This window comes from Dermacentor andersoni, chromosome 1 (genome assembly GCF_023375885.2).
Source record: "Dermacentor andersoni chromosome 1, qqDerAnde1_hic_scaffold, whole genome shotgun sequence".
NCBI lineage: Eukaryota > Metazoa > Arthropoda > Arachnida > Ixodida > Ixodidae > Dermacentor > Dermacentor andersoni.
This window is the reverse complement of record NC_092814.1, coordinates 233,249,679-233,271,125: the sequence shown is the minus strand read 5'-3', so window position 1 is coordinate 233,271,125 and position 21,447 is coordinate 233,249,679. Positions and strand designations below refer to the sequence as shown.

The window sequence follows — 21,447 nt, the reverse complement described above, 5'->3', positions numbered from 1 at the left end:
TTATAGGCGGTCACTTTTGTTTGCTTCAAAAATGAATAACATTGCCTACACTGAGCGGCTTGTCTTATCTAACTGGCTGATAAGAGGTGAGAGGCACGCTCAAGTCGAGAGGGATTCAATGGGGCCGAGCCAGTGCACTGAAAATTGATAACCGGGTGAAGAAGGTGGTGCCGGCGTCTGCGATAGGTCAGTTTCCCCTTACTTAGCTTGCGATGGCTGGTCGAAAATCGCGGCGGCATGCAACGGAAGGTTAAGAACTCCGCTAAAAAGGATCCTCAGTAAAGAAAAGTTGGCTGAGCGAGGTTGTATAAATATGCTGAAGGTGCTTTAAAACGTTACACGGCAACGCAGAAAGTTTTATTGTACGCATATGAACCCTTGTTCTCCGGCAGGTGCGAGTAGTCAGTGCCTGAGCAATCTGCGGCAGCCATCTTTTATTCCTTTCGGAGCGGGGCAACCTGCGGCTATTCAGAGAAAAAAATTCAGTTTTGTTCGACATATTAATGTATCTTTAACGCGTACATGTCCCTTTGATGCGGTTAGTTTTCGCGGCTTTTTGACGTCACATGACAGGCAGGTGAAGCGGGTGCAGCCTGAAAACTTTTGACCAATAGGCGAGGGCTAATGGCGAAAAGGCGTCGAACCAGAAATTACTATTTTTCTTTTGTTCAGTCCAATCATGCATAATCAGAGTGTACATGTCATATCAGATGGAGAGCTATCGCGGTTTACGTGATGTCGCGTGACTGGCAGGCGAAGTGGGGGTGGCACAAAAAAGTTTTTGACCAATCGCGGAGGGCTGATTGCAGAATTGGAAAAGCAAAGCTTGCAATAGCTTTACGTGATAGCGCCCCTGCACTGTACCGTTCATGTAAAGCGGCAAGCCCATGCAACACAATGTGGATGCTGTTAAGAATGGCGAGCTGCAAGGAAAAATTGCCACCCAATTACGACTGGGGGACAAGGCGCGCATCCCCCACTCTCCGTCGCTGCAGCAAGACTGCGTTCGAAGAAGCGGGCTTTGTGCTGAAAACCGCCCCCATCCACCAGCCCCATCGCCGTTGTGACGAAACGGGTTCGACGGACGAACTATTGTACCCGAGGTCCCCAGTGCGAACCTGATTTTGCTACGCATGAGCAAGCCGCAGCGGGACAACGAGCTACCCAGAATGTCTCCGAGCTTCCCGGAACGACTCCCCTCTGTCGTCGGCTCCAGTCCTTCGCACCTGTGTGTTTGCGTGTGTGTGAGCGTAGACAATACTGCGGAACGACTCCCCTCTGTCGTCGGCTCCAGTCCTTCGCACCTGTGTGTTTGCGTGTGTGTGTGTGCGTCACCTTGTCGCGGGAGGCGGCTAGTTTTGCGATGACGAAACGAACATTCGCTGCCTTGTATCGCCGAAGGACCGAGCGTTTAAAAACGGCTGTTGGGCGGAGGCTCGACACACTTCTCTCGTGCAGTCAGGTTGGACTGACACACTTTCTCTGGAGCAGTCATGTTGGACTGACACTCTTTTTCTTAAACAGTCATGTTAGACTGATTTAATTTCTGTAAATAAACCCATTTTCCTCGTTCTCGATGAGAAGCAGTTCTTCCCTTCATCAACGTCCTCAGCGTGTTTAAGTTGGACGACGGCATGGGCCAGCTACCTTCGAATTCATGCCGGACTCCAATCTTGGCAACGGATCTCGAGCGATGGGATTGAGCCCCCAATCCTGACAATGCGCACTGAACACAGATTTGACACATATATTTCATGTTGCGCAATACCCACGCTGTAGTGGCTGAAATGCATTTTATGTAATCACTTGCCTAAGGGAAGTCATTAAAAAGTTTATCTCTTAAATTCTCTTTTCAAATATAGTACTTTTCCAATTAGCTGAACACAGTCAACCTGCACATCTAGAGGTCCTGAACGATGTTGAATTGCTTGGTTAGTCCTTCCATAGGTGCAATGTGAAAAATCCTGAACTGTACATTTTTTTTTTTTTTGCTAAACAGAACTTTCATGGTGACTACCAACATCAGCGAGTGTGCAATACAGCAACTGAAAACTGCTATATAGAGTTTCTGAAGTATCTCGGACTGGTGCCATGCAGTTGAGGGCGAAACATTAACAATTGAGAAGAAAGCAGCCATTTGTTTCAAGCGCTGCGAGAGAAGTTACTGGCATACTGCTAGGGGAGCAAGGGATGAGAGAATATAGAAATATGAAGAACAGTCACCCTGCTATCGGTAAATGAGTAAGCAAACATAGCTTGAATATTAACAAAAAAGAAATGTAGTTAAATCACGCCACATAGGCCCTCTTCCAGCTACTGTGCACAAGGTAGTGCCATTTCCCTCAAGTAGTCTTCTTGGTCCATATGTTTGAGCACCAAACGGCTACACCAGGTCTAAATGTAGATAGTAAAGTAAACGTAGACAGTAAAAAATACCTTTACAAAAGGGCATTTTTCATGTACATTCTCCTCACCGCTGGGGGGGAAACCCACGACATATTAAAAATAAGAAGCGACAGCTACCCCGTGCGTCGTGACAGCGTGCACTGCCAATCGAGCGTACTGCAATTTACTACCTTGGGGAGGTAGTCGATTGTTCACGCATAGCGGCTGCTGTTGAGATTGTCATAAAATGACACCTCGGACAAATTGGCGATAGGCTAAGAAGAAAATATGGCGACATAAAAGTTACAGAAAGATATATAAACAATTTCCTTCCTTTACATTAAGCGCAATACACCAATCTGCCAAACGAATATGTCTGAAAATGCCTCTGCCGGAATACGGCCATCGATAGGCCGCATGCGCAAGCTTTAGTGGCTACAGTCCACGGCCACTTTCGAAAGCGGGCGTGGCCGGCTATGGTGGAGCGGCTTAAACCAACACCCTGGTTTTGGTTGCCGGCGCCGAAGCACGTACGTCCGGTCTCCCACCATTGCATCACGAAATTTATGGAGGAGGGCGGCGTACCTTGAGACTTGAAGGCGCCAGGGTTGCAATCGAGGTAGCGCTTGGAGAAGTGGACGAGGACACGCTCGCGCTCCTGAGTTTCGCCGATGAGGCAGAACCGGTGCAGGAACATTCTAAGCGCCGCGTCCAGGGGCCGTCCAGTGAAGTCGAAGAAGCGCAGGTACTCCTCCGCCACCACCCGCGCGAACTCGTTGCTGCGGAAAAACAACGGGCGTCAATGCGCACAGCCCCCGCATGTAAATGGCCTCGCACATGCAACTCCATCACTCCCCCTCTTTTCGAGTCCGCGCTACCAGCGCCAAGGCGTCCACGCACTGCCCACAATACACTTAATAAGCGCAAGCAAAATTTCAAAGCCCGACACAAAAGCTAATAAACACACCACAGTTGCACTCTCACTTTTTTGATAGCCAAAATGAGCGAGCTGTTAGGGCAGTCAGGAACACCGTGAAGCACCGATCGTGATCCATTGTATCGCAAGGCTGATATTCTACCGCCAGGCAAACGTAAGACGGTGGCCGGTGAGCAGGCGTCCAAAAGCACATGAAGCGGCGCCGCAATCCCAGCTGCCGCTCCAGATGAGCCGGTCGGGGAAGAGAGTTTGCCGCCGCCTAGCCGACAGCTCAAGACTTACGAACAAAAGTTGTTCGGCACCCAAGGTAAGATGGTAACGGTGAAACGGGCTATGAAACGTGACGATGCGTGGCGTGTTGGAAGGAGTAGCGCAGTTGAAGAACGCGAGTCTTACAGTCGATAAAAACATGACGACGACGAATGTATGCTAAATGTAGTCAGACTACCCCTCACGCCTGAGTCGTCAGTTTTAACGACACTTAATTACTTACAGGGGAGTCGATGGGCTTTGCTCACTTCACTACCTCCATGTCCATTGTGCGGACAGCCAATTTTCATATTAGCGAGGAGCATGCTGATGCAATAGAAAAGTTCCGCCCCGCAGAAGTTTGCCGTAATTCAAGTAGCCGATAACAAGGGTTTGTTTAATAACGAGGCACGACTGTGTAATACTCTGCACGCGCCGGAGTCCTGCACAAGCTCGATGCCATGTGCCAACAATGCCGGCTCAACAAACAATGTAGCCAAGAACTGGTTCCATTGTCTGAATTGGCTTCGCTAGTTACTATGGGTGACTATTCAACATGGCAGAGCCGGGGCCAGCTGTTCGCAATTTCTACGCGACGCCCAGCACCTCGGCAATCGAGTTATAACTGAAACCACTCGCGCTTTCCAAAACGAATCACAAAGCGTCATCAATAAAGTTTCAAATTACAAGCTCTATAAAAGCAAGAACCCCGAACACATACGCGCATGTGGTCTGTTTCTTATCCTTAAGCCACATTATGTCGATGACAATGACGATGAAAACAAATTAAGCTTTATTTGATTTATTCGTTATTTTGTCACGGCGAAATGAAACATGCGGGATGCTGAACGGCGCACGGACCCGTTTGGAGGCTTTGCATACGCAAAACTATATCATGTGTACCCAGAGCGCTAGAATAAAACTGGGAAAATAAGAACAAGGTTTATCGCGCAAGGCTATTTAACAATCCGCAGCGTCAGAGGACCCGCAGAGGAAGCCCGCGCACACGCTCTTATCTGTTGCGGAGAGTTCTCCCACACTTATTTATGCACATCGAAGAACATGCACGGATAAACAACAGACACTGGCCGCCAACAGACCCCGCGGCACCGAGCGAGAGGAGAAAACGAAGGAAACTGCTCGAACACATCCCAGACTCCAGGTGAAACAAAGTGCAGACCATGTGCATTCTGCGCTGCGCCAAGAAACAAAACGTCAAGGACACGTTCTTCCTTACGCCGGGCATTTATTTATTCACTTATTTATTCTCCTTGCCGTATTCTTCCTCTTCATTCGGCGGCAACCACGCGATCACAAATAAATCGAGATCTGTTCCTGCTTTCTCTGAACTTTTATAGTTTAGTTCGCAGAACGTCTGTATGCTCAGCCCATATCGAATCCCTCCTATAACGGCTACACGCCATAATATTCGCGAAAGTGGCGCTCAGCTGCTGAGAAGGGTGTCCGAGCATTCTCAGGGAGGCGCGATAACAGAAAACGTAAACGAGAAACAACCACCCATTAACTTTTATTTTCGCAGGGGAAATTACGAAACACTGCACTGAACTTGTCAGACAGCCGCAGCTTTCCTTGGTCGTTAAGGAAAGGTTAGTGACTGCACTCGGCCCTTTCAAAACGGAAGCTCTTATGTACAGGCGTGCACTCTCCTCCGCATGCACGTCAGAAAGCGAAGTACAAGTGATAGATTATAATGCAGAAATTTACAACATGGCTTCAGGAAAAAAAAAAAAGAACCCTCGCGAAACGTACCTGATATCCTTTACAAATGACTTATTCTCAGCCACCGATCTTTCATACTAAATCGACTGCATTTTTATTGATTTTAATAAGGCATCTGATTCCGTTTGTCACAGCTTACTACATCTGAAATTAAGCATTCTTAATATGGGCCCTAATGTTGTAAAATGGAAAGAATGTTTCCTATGTAACAGCATGCAATTCGTAACTGCCAATGATAAACACTCCACGACCAGTAACGCAACAGGCGTCCCACAAGGTTCGAAGATGAAATTAATTTTGTTCCCTGCAGATGTGTGGTGGTACATGGCACTCCTTTCGTCTGCGGAAGCCGTTACATGGGAGAAACGGGCCGGTGCATAAACATTCGGCTCAGAGAGCACCACAGCTCGCTCAAGGGACCGCCCGTTCTCACCTTGCGTCACAGTGCCGTGAATGCGGGTGTGAACCAGTCTTATCTGACGCCTTGGTTGTCTGTAAGCTCGCTGATAAATTAACAGACTGAGATTGAGGAAGCATCCTAATTCACAGAAATGGCGACACGTGCGTTGCTCAAGAGCGAAGCTAATCTGAAGAAAAAATCCATTGTCGTACCCCCTGAACCCTATCGCCCGCGCATGTGTGCGCGCATGCGCGCGTTCACTGATGTTTCCATTTTCATTTTGTGTGCACAATAAATTTCAGTGAGAAGTCAGCGCTTGTCGTATCTTTTACTGCACTTGTTTCCACGCTTTTTCGTGCGGTGCAGTTATACACAATGAAGTCGTACAAACTCACACAAGAGTCCGCGCTAAGTTCAGTTCTAGGCACCCTGCTCTTTCTAATTTACATTAACTATTTACCCTATATCTTCTTCATGAAGATTATTCGCCGGTGACTGTGACACTGTCATATATCGTGAATTTTAACACCTAAATGGACCATTCCGCTCTTCAATCCGATCTCTTTGTGACCGCTGGTTGATGAAACCAAGTACTAACAAATGCAAATTAACGAGAAAAACTCATCGCACTTGTCATATTATACAATGTGTTTAGTAACAACGTTAAACTAGCAAAAAATAACGTACAACTACCTTGGCGCGCACATATCCAAAGATATTTCTAGGCAAATGCACGCTAAGTACTGTTACGGTAGGCCTGCGGGGGCTGGCCATCTTCGGAGAAGCGAACTCCGAACCCTTCCGAGCCCGCTGCGACGAGTCGCTTTGTAAAGACAACAATGCGCCTCCTCGACAGCCCAACGGCGCCGGCATATCTAGCCACGTTCGGCGGACCGAGTATTGTTAGTTGATTCGCTGTCGTCTTCACGGTTTGCTTGGAGCAAGGTAACTCCTGGAAAAAAGGTGTTTTGCGGTGCTTTCTCACGGGCCCCAGAAGTCGTCACAGCCAATGGACCGACGCGGCGGCTAGCTGCGGGGTCAGCTCTGGGATCAAGAGGCGCCTGCTTGGGGTCAAGCGTATCAACCCCTGTCTACGAGAACCATCTCACCTCGGTGTGTTCAGTGAAACCAAAGTGCGGAAGTGAGTGTGTGAACCCTCCCCCTCGAATGAATGAATGAATGTGTATGGTTAAGTGGCGCAAGGGCCAGATATGGCCAAAGAGCGCCAAGACAGTGTTAGTGATTTCGCGGTGGAATGATGAGTTCTGTGAAGAAGATGTGACTTGGCTGTAAAGGGGCCTAAAAATAGTCGCAGTAAAGTGCGTAAAATCTACGTGCTATAAAATTATGGCGATGACTAATGACGAATACTATGAACATTAAAATCCATCGTAGAAGAATGATGCAAAATAGAAAATACGATGACTTTGGACGCTCCCGTTGGTCGAAGGTTGAACGGCAGCTTTCCGTCACTTAAGGATCTAGGGAGGACAGAGGGTTTTTAAACAGTAGTTTGCCGGCTGCTAGGAGTGTGCTTTGTGATTTGTGCTTCGTCTTGGCGTGCTTTCTTTTTCAGTCATGCTAGACTGATGAAATGTAACGTTCTCCACACTTCATGTAGATATTGTAAATAAATCCCATATTCCTCGTTCTCGATGAGAACAAGTCCCTCCCTTCAACAACGTCCTTAGCGTGGATGAGTCGGACAACGGCATGGGCCAGCTACCACCTATTTCATGCCCAACCCCAACTCTTACAGTACATAAGTCAAACTAATCGCGCATTAAGCTACCTTAAAATTAAAGGTCTCACATTCTCAGCTTAATCTAAAGTTGTCGTAGAAAATTATATTTTGACCAAAACTAGAATATCCTTAATCAGTATGGCACCCACACACTCATTCATTCTTAGCACAGAAGCCATTCGAAATCGCTCACCCGCCATGGTTGCTTAGTAGCTATGGCGTTTGGCTGTCAAAGACAAGGTCGCGGGATCGAATCCCGGCCACGGCGGCCGCATTTTTGATGGGGGCGAAATGCGAAAACACCCTTGTACATCAATTTAGGTGCTCGTTAAAGAACCGTAGGTGGTCCAAATTTCCGGAGTCCCCTACTATAGCGTGCCACATAATCAGATCGTAGTTTTGCCACGTAAAACACCATTTCGTAAAATTAGAAATCGCTCCGCACGTTTCACCCTTACGAACTATTCCCGCAGTGCCGGTGTCACCGAAATAAAATCGAATCTTTCATTACGTCCGCGTGCCTCACGCCTTTGCCTGTTTCATAAAAGCGAAGTTTCGCCCGAAAGGCGAAGCAGAGATTGCGATATAAAAGTATTACACAGCAACACGCAGTAAGGTGAGTAGTTTTATGAGTTGTACAAACTGCTGTAAACATCCGCTTACGGACTAAATTAATAAGCACGGTGTCACGAGCGCACAGGCAAACATGAACACACCTCAATCGATGACCGCGGGCACACACTGTCAGAACGCTGGCGCGATGAAGAGCGGCAGCAGCGGCGACCGAATTCCCCTGCGCCGCTGCACCAAGCATCGGCTTACCCTCGCATGCTTTCCCTCGTACCTACAGCAGACGGCGCGCCGCCGCGATCATATTACACATGTACTTGATACGGAGGAACATCACGGCGACGCCTGGAGTGTCCATATGATTGGCATCGCAATAAAATAATCGCTGTCATCAGTGCTTCCACATTCATTCAGCCATCATGCATTTCCTCCCACAACGACCATCAACATAAAGTAGGCGTGCCAAACAGTCGCACTAATCTGTATTCATGCTATTTTCGTTCCCAAAACTAGCGTCCACTGGAATCACATTCCCCCATGCGTCGCTTACGAAACCAACATCGCTGCGTTCAAAACCGCTACCTGAACTTACCTTAATTAACGTGATCGCGTAGTTTGTATCATTTTAATTTAATTTTTATGTATGTATTATGTGTGACATATGATACTTTATATGTGCGATATGATTACGTGTGTTTATACAGAGTTTCCCAGCTAACTTTAGCCAGAGTTTACAAATATGCGAATTCCACATAGCTGGACAGAACCAAGGTAATGTTGTTTGCAGTCGCTTGGAGATACTCAAATAATTTTTTAGATTAATAGATTAAACTATTTAGGTTAACAGATTAGACTTCATTAAAACGACAAAATAAGCGGATACTCTGGAGGTCGTTGCGGGCTCTTGCATCAATAACTGCTTATTTCACGAAACTACTGCCCACACAATGACGTCCTCGACACGGTATGCGCGAGAAATTCGAGTAATAATGTCTTGCGCTGACTTGATCGGATTACCAATAACCCATCATTATACGCAACGCGTATTATAATGGCTAGATTTAGCCAATGTGATGCAAATGCAGGTAGATGTTTTCGGAGCACTTTTCCAGTCTAGGCTAAAACTGGATTGCTCTGCGGACACGGGAGCTCAGTTACCAAGACCCGCATTCATAAAGATATCCTCGTGCTAGAACCCTCCGTAATACATTATGCCAGCCAGTCGTCGGACATATTAGCGAAGGCTGCCGGCCATTGGGAAAAAACTTTTGCGAAAGGAAAGCTTTGTGAATATGTCCCAGACTCTCGGCAGTTGCTTGAACAAAAGCCGAAGAAAAAAAAAAAGAAGAAGAAACGGTTAACCCGTTGCCCTTAAGTAAAACACCGCTGCTTGCAACACAAGCTTACCGTATCAGAAACGCCGCAAGTAAACAAAAAGTGGAGTCGTATTTGTAATGGCTCTTTAGCTTCAATTCTATTTCCTATTCATCATACGTCGCGAGGAGTGACCGATCGATAACGGCGGCGTGCGAGCCATTGTGGCGAAGGGTCGGCTAAATGAATGGATCGGGAAAAGCATCGTTACGATATCCGGGCCTTGACTTTGTAGCGATTCTTTTCCCGGCTCATTCTTTCACCCTTTGGCTCGCAGAACCACGCCGCCGCGTTATCGCCGTGATGAACTACTCGACGCTACTGTTGCGACAGGAGTTATACAAGGGCGAATCAGAAAATCCTTGTCCCTATTTTCTTTTTTAAAGCCAAATTACGGCTGTTGTTGAAGATGGCGGTTGCACGTCACACGTCCACGGCCTACGAGCAACGAAGTGTGATTCGTTTTCTGTGGAGCCAGGGACGAAAGTCCATCGAAATCCATAGGAAAATGCAGGCCACATATGGGGAAATGTGTCTCGCTTTGAGAAGTGCCAGGCGGTGGTGGTGTGGGCTCGCAAAAGGCCGTGAAGACTTGCATGGCAATGAACGTTCGGGAAGGCCGCGTGCGTCGCTGACTGAGGACAACATTCCCCCCGTTTCTGGATCACCCACTATACAGCCCGGACCTCGCCCCTAGTAATTTCCACGTTTGAGGTGCACTGGAGTTCCCGAAAGGACAGCTATTCACGTGCAACGATCAAGCCAAGACAGCAGCCAGACGGTGGTTCCAGTCAGCCGGACGAATTCTACAACAGGGGCGTCTCAAAATTAGTGCTGCGATGGGACAAATCTCTGAAGCGGTGTGGGGACTATGTGAAAAAATAGTGTAACGTACGCAGAATAGTACATATATTTGTAATTACCTGTATGTATCTTGTTTTGGCTAATAAAAAATAGGGGCAATGACTTTCTGATTCACCCTCGTAGAATCGAAGGTAAATAATCGCCACCAAATGCCGCACCCGCGCTATGGCTGTTTTCCAACACTATGGTAAACGTAAAGGAATCTGAGTGAGAAAAACCGCATTGGAATTATCGTCCGCACGACCACGGAGAAGAATGCGCCACGTGGGAAGATTGTTGGGCTGACAGACTCAGTGTGCACCTTTTCCTGAGCTTTATCCTTTTCTTCCCCGTGCTCACAACTACTGCCAAAGCATTAATAATAATAATAATAATAATAATAATAATAATAATAATAATAATAATAATAATAATAATAATAACAACAACAACAATAATAGTAATAATAATAATAATTAGCTTTTTCCCTGTCTATCAAGCAGTCAAGTGTTCAGAGAGAGCAGAATCACGCTGCACAGTCTGTCCCCACAACCACTTCTTTCATTTCCAAAAGGATTATCTCGGCCAGTGTAAAACGGTGGAATTCTCGACGGCCGCAGCCTCTGAAAGGTACCGGAGGTAAATGAGCATGCCTTTCAGGGGAAGGCTATATAGGAACAGTAAGATGGCAGTAATTTCGGGAGATGAAGGGCACATTGCGACCACATAACGTCGTATTATAATCTAAAGCGGTAGTACTCGTCGTAGGCAGGATACGTGTGAACTTTACTACGTTTTCGATCATACTCACTTCAACACAATGCTAACAAACTCACAGCCCAGGAACAGAAAATATTTCTCCGCAGGAACGTCTCGGTCGCGCTAGAGGGTGCTCTGTACGCGTGGCAGCAACGTTCCTTTAAAGGCCAACTACAATAAGATGTTCCTTTGGCTCAATTTGTTATAAGTGACTAGCATACATTACAACAGAAATCTTGAAAGCCGCAGGACTAGTATTTGTATACTTTCTTTAGCAGCCTTAAAGGGGGCCTGCAGCGCGCCATGGAAATCTTGTTGAACGGAACCAATGAAATCTCCTCGATGCAGCGATTTCGTACTTGATAGACAGGACGGACAGGACGCGACATCAAAGAGTGGCGCTACGGTCATTGGCTTAAAAAAGCAATGTGCGATTTACGTTCTCACGATATTGCGAGCACTACGATAAAAACTACGTCATTGCGCTTTGCAACCAGTTTAGGTATCGCACAGCCACGGTTACAACCATGGGAACGACGCACCAATGTGCCGAGAACTTTGGAGCGCCAACGGCCGCCTCGCGGAAGCTGTTGTAACCATAAAAGTGACGTCATGGCATCTGATATCGGCCCACACGAGGCCCGATTGCGGAGGTCATGTATAACACCGTCAAATACAGGCAGAGTAGGCTTGGCACATATATGGCGCGCCGTCTTCCGCTAATACCCTTCTGCTATTGGCGCCACCCTATGATGTCACAGAAGAGTGAAATGTGGCATCTATATAGAGCCGCGAAAATTGGAGTTGAGGGTTATTCTCCTTTTTCTTCTATTTCGAAATTTCTGTGACCGATAACTTGGGCTTGTAAACGTTAATGATCCTAACTCCGTTTCCTCTTTGATATGCGGAGAATATATCCAGAGCAAATGTGGCGGCTTAAAACAAGCGTTGCAGAGCAAACAGCACCTAAGCAGACGACGCCTGGTAGTTGTCGCGATGGCGTAAGCCTCATCACGCGCCGCCTCCGAGGTCTGTCGGTGTGCCGCCTCATCTCGGAGGCCACGGCGAGGAGCAGCGCGCTCTAGGTCGTGCGTTGCTTCCAGCGAGCGGCAATGGCGGCGTCCCCCCCCCCCCCCCCCCCAGTTTCGGTATGAAAAACAGCTATGTCTGCTAGCTTTTCGTGACGCTTCCGCTCGTCCTTTAAATGTCAAATTTTGCCACGAGGCTCCTATATAGCTACACTATCTTAAGCTAGGTTTTTGCGCGGTCCATTGTCGCTGCGAACGACCGCGCAATGTTCAGGATTCGAACGAGCGAGTGGCCGAAGCTAGCACTCCCCTCCCCCACCCACTTATGCACACACACTCACACACACACATGCGCAGAAATACTATGCGCACTTCTACCGAACGTTTTGAGATGAAATAATGGCATTGCTTTAAGGTACATGGCCGACATCTTAAGGAATGCCAAGTTTCACGGCATTCTGTCCGGCATTTCGTTTGTGATGGGCGAATAAGAAACACTTAATAAACAGAAAAATTCCTGAGCCCGTTTTATGCACATCAAGTGTATAATATGATAATACTTTCATTACTTTTAGAACTCTATAAAGCGTACATTTAAAAAGCCCAAATCTTTCAGAAATGCGAAGCCGCTTGCGTCGCACTTCGCAACATCTGACACAAAACCTGAAACCCGTGCAAGATGGTTGGGGGTCCAGGAAATATAGCAGTAAACATGAGGTTTTTATTAACTAAAAAGTTCACCACGTCAAAGAAGCGACTCCAACCACCGATTATGTTCCACAACGAACAGTGCTTTATTCCCCAAATTAGAATTTTTAAAAGTAGTTTTCTAAAAGAAAAAAAAATAATTATGATTAAAAGGAACTTTAACAATACCTTACCCATCTGCGAAACAAAAGTGCCCTAATGAATGGACACGAATTATTACATACGATTTCGCTGAAAAATCAACTTTTTTATTAAACGATTACTGATGGTAGAATGAAGTAAACTCCATCGAATGTTTATGCCGTCTGCAATCAGTACGAAATAAGTGTCTTTTTTTTATTTATTTTGATTTTGATTCAACCACAGAAGGCTTGCTCAAATGCAGTAGATGAATCGTTATTTTCAGACAGTGCTGACCTCATATTTTACTTGCCGGGGCGTTTTCAACGACGAAATAACATGGCTGTCCCTTACGCTCACGCTTCCCTGAAACACTAATCAGTACAGAAGGTACCACTATTAAGAGGATACAAAAAGGAAACATTAGCTCTGGCCGAACTGGCAGATGACTGCTTTGAAAAAAAAAAAAAGGAAAATCAAGAAGAGAATACTGTAAACGACTACTTTTATTGGAGAATGGGCTAGGATTTATATGGGTTAGAATGAGCGAAAAACTGGTCCCGGAACGATGCGTGCTTTAATTTTTCTTGTTCTTTTCCTTCCCTGTTTTGTTTCTTCCTTCTTTCCCCTTTCCATTTTTACAATACAGATTCGGGCCTACGCAGTTCAGAGCTCACGCGTATTATCGCAAAGCTGAAGGCTGAGCGTAATACAGATTGATCTCGCGAACAAAAAGTCGTTTCCAGTGTGCGCCTCTTGAAGCGAGATCTAGGGCACATGTATGTGTGAACTAAAAAAAGATAATAAATAAACACGACGATGGTACGTCACCGGAAAAAAAAACGGCTTTTTTTTTCGCAGCACGATCGCTGGATACCGCTGTTCTCAATTTTACAGCAAAACATACCAAATATTTTACCTCAGCTTCAAACAAGACTTAGCGATGACGGATTTTGCCACTTGTTTCTTGCTGACAAAGCGGAGAGCCAGTAACAAGTGCGAATTAGGGTCGAAGCGGGTGGTCGGCGCTGTATGAGCGCTGCCATGTTGATATGGGTGATCACGATTAGAGTGGCTATTACGGTTACCGGCGGTCACTGCCACAGTAATTCTCAGTATAAGACGCGCATGCGCAAAGGCCACAACATGTCAAGTATCGCTGTAGCGCATCGATCATGTAGCGAGCAAAAAAAAAAAAAAAAAAGACATCTCTAGTGCAGCGAATAATCAGCCAGTTACGCCGCGGGAACTGTATACCGCAGCCCAAGGATATTGCCTGTGTACGCCTCCTACCTTCGGCAGTGCTGCAAGGCACTTTGAGATGCAGTATATATATATATATATATATATACTGCAGTATGCAGTATATATGCAGTCTGGAGAGGACATCTGGGCTGTCGCAGTGCTTCGACGCGTACGATCTGTCCTGCACCATCTGCGTGCGCATGCGTGAGCAGCGTGGGCGCGAGCTTTCGAGCGCCGGCAAGCGTACGTGTAGCTTGCCCTTTATGCGCCCGTTCCTGCGCTGAGCGTTGGCGCCCCTCGTAACTCAGCAAATGAGTACAGCGAAAAATGGAAGAGCGAACACGGAGCGCAGCGGGGGAGGAAAGGCGGCGATATCGGAGACAGCGCGAGGAAAGCGAGGGAGGAGGGTGCAGCGTAACCATGAGGCGGAAAGCGGAGGAGGAAGGTATGGGGAAAGTTATACCTTCCTCCTCCGAAAAGAAAAGCGTAGTGCAGCGCAAGACGGGCTCTGCGGAGACGATGGCTACGAGATGTCGCCAGAGTGGCGCGCGTCGGCTGCGAATCACGCCCACGCGCTGCCTCTCGCGATCTCCCGATTAGCGAGGCAGACGCGTCACACCTCGCTCCGTTTGCAACATGCCGCACGAGACAGATTGGCAGCGCGAGCCAATACATCGCGAAATGAAATCACGTATAGAGATGCGCTCAAATTTCGCATTAGGGAGTATCATAATCGTCGGTGAATTTTTCACTCTGCCTTCTCGCCTCCCAGCGCTATAGCAACCAAGCTCGTTGGTACGCCATCGGCGCTTGTCACTTCACGCTGATCGCTGAACGAGAGCCACTGTGCCGAGCTTACGGTGATGTTGGCTGGGCGTAAGCAGTGCCCGTAACGGGACGTATACAGATATGTAGTAATAATAACCATGGGCTTCGAACCTGAGTCAAGGAGATCGAAACGACAGTGGTATTAAGCACTAGACAAAGACACGGACACAACTTGCGTCAGAAAGAGTATCCCTTCGAATGCAACATAACGAAACTGGCGGGAACAGCTTCGATTGTTACAGCCATCTATACGTCATGGACACGGTACATTGGTACGAGATGTCTTGAAAACATAGTGTTCGTGGCAGAGAAAACATAATTTGAGTGACATGCACGAATCAACTATTTAGTCAACTCACTTATTACTGTGTAATCTTGCAAAACGCACATATGCAGAAATCTCTGAGTCAAAGCCGGTCAATAATGAGGCCACTTTCTTTTACCCGAAATCCGCAAGAAAGCGCCAATTTCTCGGGAGAGCTCCAGGGGAACACATGTTAGAGGGATGTGTCAGTGAATGAGCCGCATAGAGAACCGACTGCAGGAGAAAAAATTTGGTCGAACGGCAATTCTTTTTTTTCAGGGCACATTTTGCGGCCGAATATGCCGACACTGGGAGCTGGTTTCAGGATACCTATACTAAACAGACATGCTTTTAAGTTTTAGAATTCGGGGAAATTATACAGAGTTCGATTCAATTTCCAACTTGATATTCATTTTAACTTCCCGAAGCAACAACTGGGGTTGGGAGAGACGCCGTAGTGGGAAATTCCGAATTGATTCTGACCACGTGGGGTTTTTTAAATGTACCTAAATTAAGTACACGGACACCTTTGCACTTCACCTCGATCGAAACGTGGCCGCCGTCACCAGGGATCGAACCTGGGACTACGGGATCAGCAGCGAAACGCCACAGCCATTGAGCCACCACGGCGGGTAAATTAAACTCTAAAGTCCTTTTCTTTCTTTTTTTCTTTTACATTCATGTTCGATTCTGTTATGAAGCTTCACTATTCCAGCAAACCTGCTTCTTAGTGAACATAGTCTGTTCCCTGGCAATTTCAGCTGTTGATTAAGGCCCAAGAAAAAAAAGAAGAAAAAAAACCCAGCAGACTTAAGGCCAACAGAAACGATATTTGAGACCATGTAAAAAATCTAGCTGCAGATAGCGTAGATAAAGAGCAGCCTCCGTCCAAATTTTTACGTTTGAAATACGAGTGTATGCATCACCAAAACTTCGCAGAAAGAGACGTTTTTGATACCTAAACTTGATTGATAACCTATAACGTTAAGAACAAGGGCGGCTTCTACGCATGACCTTCGAGATGTTATCTTTTATTTCTCTCTCTCTCTCCCTTTCTCTCAAGGTGTGCATGCTGGCCTGCATGCCGCACTGTATTTGGAGCAAAGGCCTCTGTCAGGCTACTAAGCCTTTTGCTTTTGCTCCTGTTTCTGTTCTTCTACAGAAAAAAAAAACAAATAAATGAAATCATGAAAGATGCCGCCCGCGACGCGCTGAAAAGTCTTGGAGGCAACGTGCTAGGACTTGCTTCATATCCGCTAACCGCGAGGTGCACGCGTTGTTGGCTTACATTATTTAAATGCTGCTGTATAGCAGCCCCGCAGTTTAGCCATGATTGATTCACTCGTACGTAAGTTCGGACCACTTATAACGTAACCGCTTATAATGCAGGACCGGCTATAACGCAGTCTTTTGTGACTCCCGTTTACCCTCCCATAGAAATTCATCTATACATGTACTGCTTATAGTGCAGCAGCGCGATACGAAATACCGGTTTAATACGGCTGCCGGGAAATACACCAGGTAAGCGAAATAGCGAGGGCGCTTCTCAACGAGATACGCCGGCCGACGGGAGAGCCAACGTTACTAGCTAATCTAGTAATGTTGGGGAGAGCAACGAGGGCCATACGGGGGAGACGCGGAACGAGCAAACAAGGAGCGGAAAAAAGAAAAATTGCTGGCTCTCCCGTAATCGAGAGTAGATGTAAGCATAAAATGGCCTCCGGCAAAGCAGATTGGTTGGAGATGATACTAGCCACAACCTCAAAATGGCTGTAGCGCGTGTTCGCAACGGCACACCCCGGCACACCCTACCGCACCACGACATACTGTGCACTGGTCCATATGGACGCTGCTTAGCTAGAAGTACACCAGCTGAAGGCGGCACGACAGGCAACGAAAGACGTTAAGGAGACAGAGCGCCCTGCTCAGCTAGAAGCAAAGCGCCTGAAGGAGGCACCAAGCAGCGTGGCGCCATCTCTCGAGGCGACGCAGAACCCACACCGCGCAACTCACGGACAGCTGGCGTTCAAGAGCACAGGCAACCCTGTCTCAGCGCCAAAAGATGACGATAATGAGCACGGTGCCCTGTATCTGCCTTTTGAACGTTGCTACTGAAAATGACAAATAAATATTCAGAGTACTAGAAGTTACAGCTTGAGTGATATTGTGAAAAACATTAGGGAGAAATTTGGGACCCCATAACGCAAAGCTATTCCAATATGTTTTTATTCCAATCGCCTGACGTCAAATTTGCGTAACCGCCGACGTAAGCATCGGGCGGCCACCCGCAGGGTTGTCTGAACAGACCAATCAAACGCTCTGCTTGTTCAGAGAAGGTCACTTTTGTTTGCTTGAAAAACGAATAGCATTGACTACACTAAGCGACTTGTCTTATCTAATTGGCTGATAAGAGGCGAGGGGCACGTTCAAGTGGATAGGGATTTGATGGGGCCGACTCAGTGCACTGATAATCGATAATCGGATGAAGAGGGTGGTGCCGGCGTCTGCGATTGGTCAATTTCCCCTTACTCAGCTTGCGGTGGCTGGTCAAAAATCGGGGCGGCATGCAACGAAAGCTTAATAATGACACTAAAACGGATTCCCAGCAAAGAAGAGTTGGCAGAACGCGGTCGTAAACGTTCCGAAAGTGCTCGAAAGCGTTGCACGGCTACGCGAAATGTTTTATTATACGCACATAAACCCATACTCTCCGGCAGGGGCGAGTAGCCAGTGCCTCAGCAATTGGCGGCAGCCATCTTTTATTCCTTTTGAAACGCGGCAGCTTAAGCTATTCAGAAGAAAATTCAGTTTTGTTCGGCATATTAATGCACGTTTAACGCGTACACGTCACTTTGACGCAGTGAGTTTTTGCGCTTTTGTGACGTCGCTTGACAGGTAGGTGAAGTGGGTGCAGCCGGAAAACTTTTGACCAATAGCCGAGGGCTAATGGCGAAAAGGCGTCGAATCAGAAATAACTATTTTTCATTTGTTCGGTCAAATCATGCATAATCAGTGTGTACACGTCATATCAGATGGGGAGCTCTGGCGGTTTTCGTGACGTCACGTGATAGGCAGGTGAAGTGGGGGTGGCCCCAAAAAAGTTTTTACCAATCGCGGAAGGCTGATTGCCGAATTAGAATAGAAAGGTTTGCAATAGTTTTACGTTATAGCGCCCTTGAAGCAATATTTTTTGTAACTTGTTTGGGCAGGAACTATAGCGTATGTAATGCGGTGCTGTACAAAGGGTTGGGGGCCAGAGACTGCATTCTTTTAAGTTTTGACTAGTTGCCCGGATGATCTCGTTTTGCTCTCGCAAAAATGGCCGGATAACGGCTCTGGTTTTTGGCTGAAAGTCACATGAAGGTCGCCGACAACTGCAGCTAAAAGCATTCCATGCATGCTTAAAAAGGTGGCGGCGGTAGCACGTTGCGGGCACTCGGGGCGTTGCCTAGGCTACAAGAAGCACCGCGGCCGCTTGTGAGCCATGCGCGCTCCGCACCAGACGTGTGCGCATTTGGCTCTTCAGTTTGTGTGCAGAAAGTAAATACAGTTGTTAGCGGTGGGCGAATATTCTAAGTTTCGAATACGAATCGAATATTAGAAGGTAACTATTGGTATTCGAAAAGGAGCCCAAGATCAACAGTATTTCGCGACAACCGACTGTTAAAAGTCTAGTTACTGTTCTTCATGTGCTAAACAAAGTATCGCAAAGTAGCAGAAGTGAAACCACGACAAAAGTTTTCGAAGCAAGAGAGAAACAAAATGGGTAATGCAAGCTTTGTTTTCGATTTCGCCGAAGAAGCCTACACATGGCAATCTGGGATTTTGCTTGTGTTCTGTCATTTAGTGTCTTTGGCAGTGTAGTCATGTATTATTGCGTAACCATTCTTTGGCGAGCGCCCTAGCACAACCTGTCGGTCCCGTGACGCCTTATATCTGCAAAAGAAATGCATAACTGGTCAAGTTAACACATGTAAGCGTTATAATAGTGTAAGAGTAGATGACTGGTAACGTAAAAAAAACACTGGTTACGTCGCCGTCGCCGCGTCAAGGGCGTAACAAAGAAAGGAAAATAAATAGATATAAAAAGCTGTGGTGTCGCAAATAAAAAAAAGGGTTGTGACGGCGTTTCGGCCCAGTTGATACGATATATCTGCAAAATAAATAGATAATTGGTCAAGTTAACAAATGTAATCGTTATAGTAGTGTAAGAGTAGAATATTGGTAGCGATGGGTAGACATGCATAAGCTAGCTAAATAAGTAAGCAAAAGCTAAATAGCAGCTGAACCAAATAATGTTTACGCATTAGTAGACAATTCGCAGAGTTTCTGTAGCATTTTTAGTTTCATCTTTACGCTACAACGCGTCATCATTTTCCTTGAACACCCCCTCCCCCCCCACCCTTTTTTTTTACATGTGTCTACGACCGAGGAGCCCTTCAGCAGGTTTTTTTTCTCTCCCAAACATGTGATCTTTTTTCGCCAACAATTCATTTAGCGTTGTTTGGATAGCTAGTCATATAGCAACCACTCATTCTTGGAAAGCTTGTTTGCAAGCTGACTCTAAAGATGTTGGGAAACGTTTCGTGAAGACCTTTTAATGACAACTAGTGATCTTATGTTTAAAACTGATCATTTGATCCTGATAATTAACTGTCCTTATTGCGCCAATCGGTACACAGAGGCGCAATATTTCTGTTGTAAATATATACGTCTGCGGTTGATTAATTCGAAATTCGGCACACGCCCACCTCGAACAGTCTTATAGCGAATAGCTTTCTTTGGTTCTTTCGGCCGTTTTTATTGTCGACGGTGGTAAAGAAAAATAGTTCGATCTCTCTCTGCGTCTCGCTCGCTAGCTAGCTCGTTCGCTCGGGCTATTCGCTCACATTGACAATAATCGTCGACAATATTTTATCGCTCCAACGTTGCGGAAATCTCGTTTCCAGAATTTTTCTGTATGCTGTCCTTTATTGAAATTATGTCTATACGACATCTCGCGACGGTCGAGGCCATGAGTGCTTTTCGCGTTCGCCCGTCGCGAAGCGCGTCGTCGCGAGGTTCAGATACCGCGCGTGCGACCTTGACGGCGCAGTCAGCTTAAGCTGTGCTACGCAAACTTAGTTCGGAGCTTTTAGGCTTTACGCCCACACGCGAACTTGCGCCATTCCTATCAGTACGCACACGTACAAACTTGGTAGGCTTTCGCAATTACCGCGGTCGGTCACTTGCAAACCCCTACTGAGCTTCACGCGCGCTGCCGTCAAGTCAGCACGCGCGCGTTATCGCGCTGACCTCTATGTAATCGTTTGGTGCGAACATATCAAGAGCCAGCATCCCACGACGGCATGCCGCTCGGACACCCCCGCCGCCCTAACCAGCGCCGCCTCGTCGGGAGTAGGCGACCATTGCAAAGTTGCGCTATAGTGCCTAGAATATATCTATAGTTACATGCGACCGTTTGGTAAAAAGTCGACGAAACTCCTCGCAGCGGCCGTACGGCACTCGAAAAGCGGGGGACCACTATAGATTGGTTCGCAGTTGCCATGCTTTAGATGTTCGCGGTCGCCCTCTCATACATTGCTTATACATCGAGAAGGCGGCGATGCCGCCGGAAGTCCGAAAAGTCATGCCGGCGATTGTTATACTAGCGGCTTCTTGCGAAGACCACTGGTCCTCGGGCGTTAAACATTCAACGTTCGTAAATTTAAACGAGTGCAAATATCCCGATCGCATGCTTCGATTACGGGATACGAGTGGCTGCTTGGTCTACATGTTTTGAACGTGTGCAGTCAAGTGTTGTTTGGGTTTTGCTTATAGCGCGAATATTCGCGACTCCGGCGACTTTTACGCTATAAGCGGTCTACTACTACCCATTTAGGGCCAACTGAGCACAGTGAAATTTCATTGCAGTTGGCTTAATTTTAAATTTCTAACGGGCGGTCAAGACTGCACTACTAACATATAAAACAAACAAGCAAGCTTCGTAGCTCGGGTGGGAAATATGACCCCGTTCGTCTACTACGCGTGCTATTTCGCAGCACCTAATTGCCTCTTATTGCTCCCAGGCTCAGCGGGGTTTCGAGAACACCCGCAACCGACGCTCGCAGGCACACATGCCGCCCGCGGCTGAAAACGTTCCAACTGCTCCACGAATCCGACGACCTGCTTCAACGACACTCGTCCTGATGTCGACGGACGCGTGCCATTTAC

General features: G+C 47.0%; 1 protein-coding gene across 2 annotated transcripts in view; it reads right to left on the bottom strand.

Moving 5' to 3' along the window:
• The window catches only part of LOC126548498 (PH and SEC7 domain-containing protein 1-like), a 425,618-nt gene that overhangs the window by 64,302 nt on the left and 339,869 nt on the right, over nucleotides 1-21,447 (bottom strand). For both annotated transcript variants that reach the window (XM_050196708.3, XM_050196709.3), the window contains exon 5: nucleotides 2,971-3,164. In XM_050196708.3, coding sequence (XP_050052665.1) covers nucleotides 2,971-3,164 — 194 coding nt within the window. The remainder of the gene's footprint in view (nucleotides 1-2,970; nucleotides 3,165-21,447) is intronic.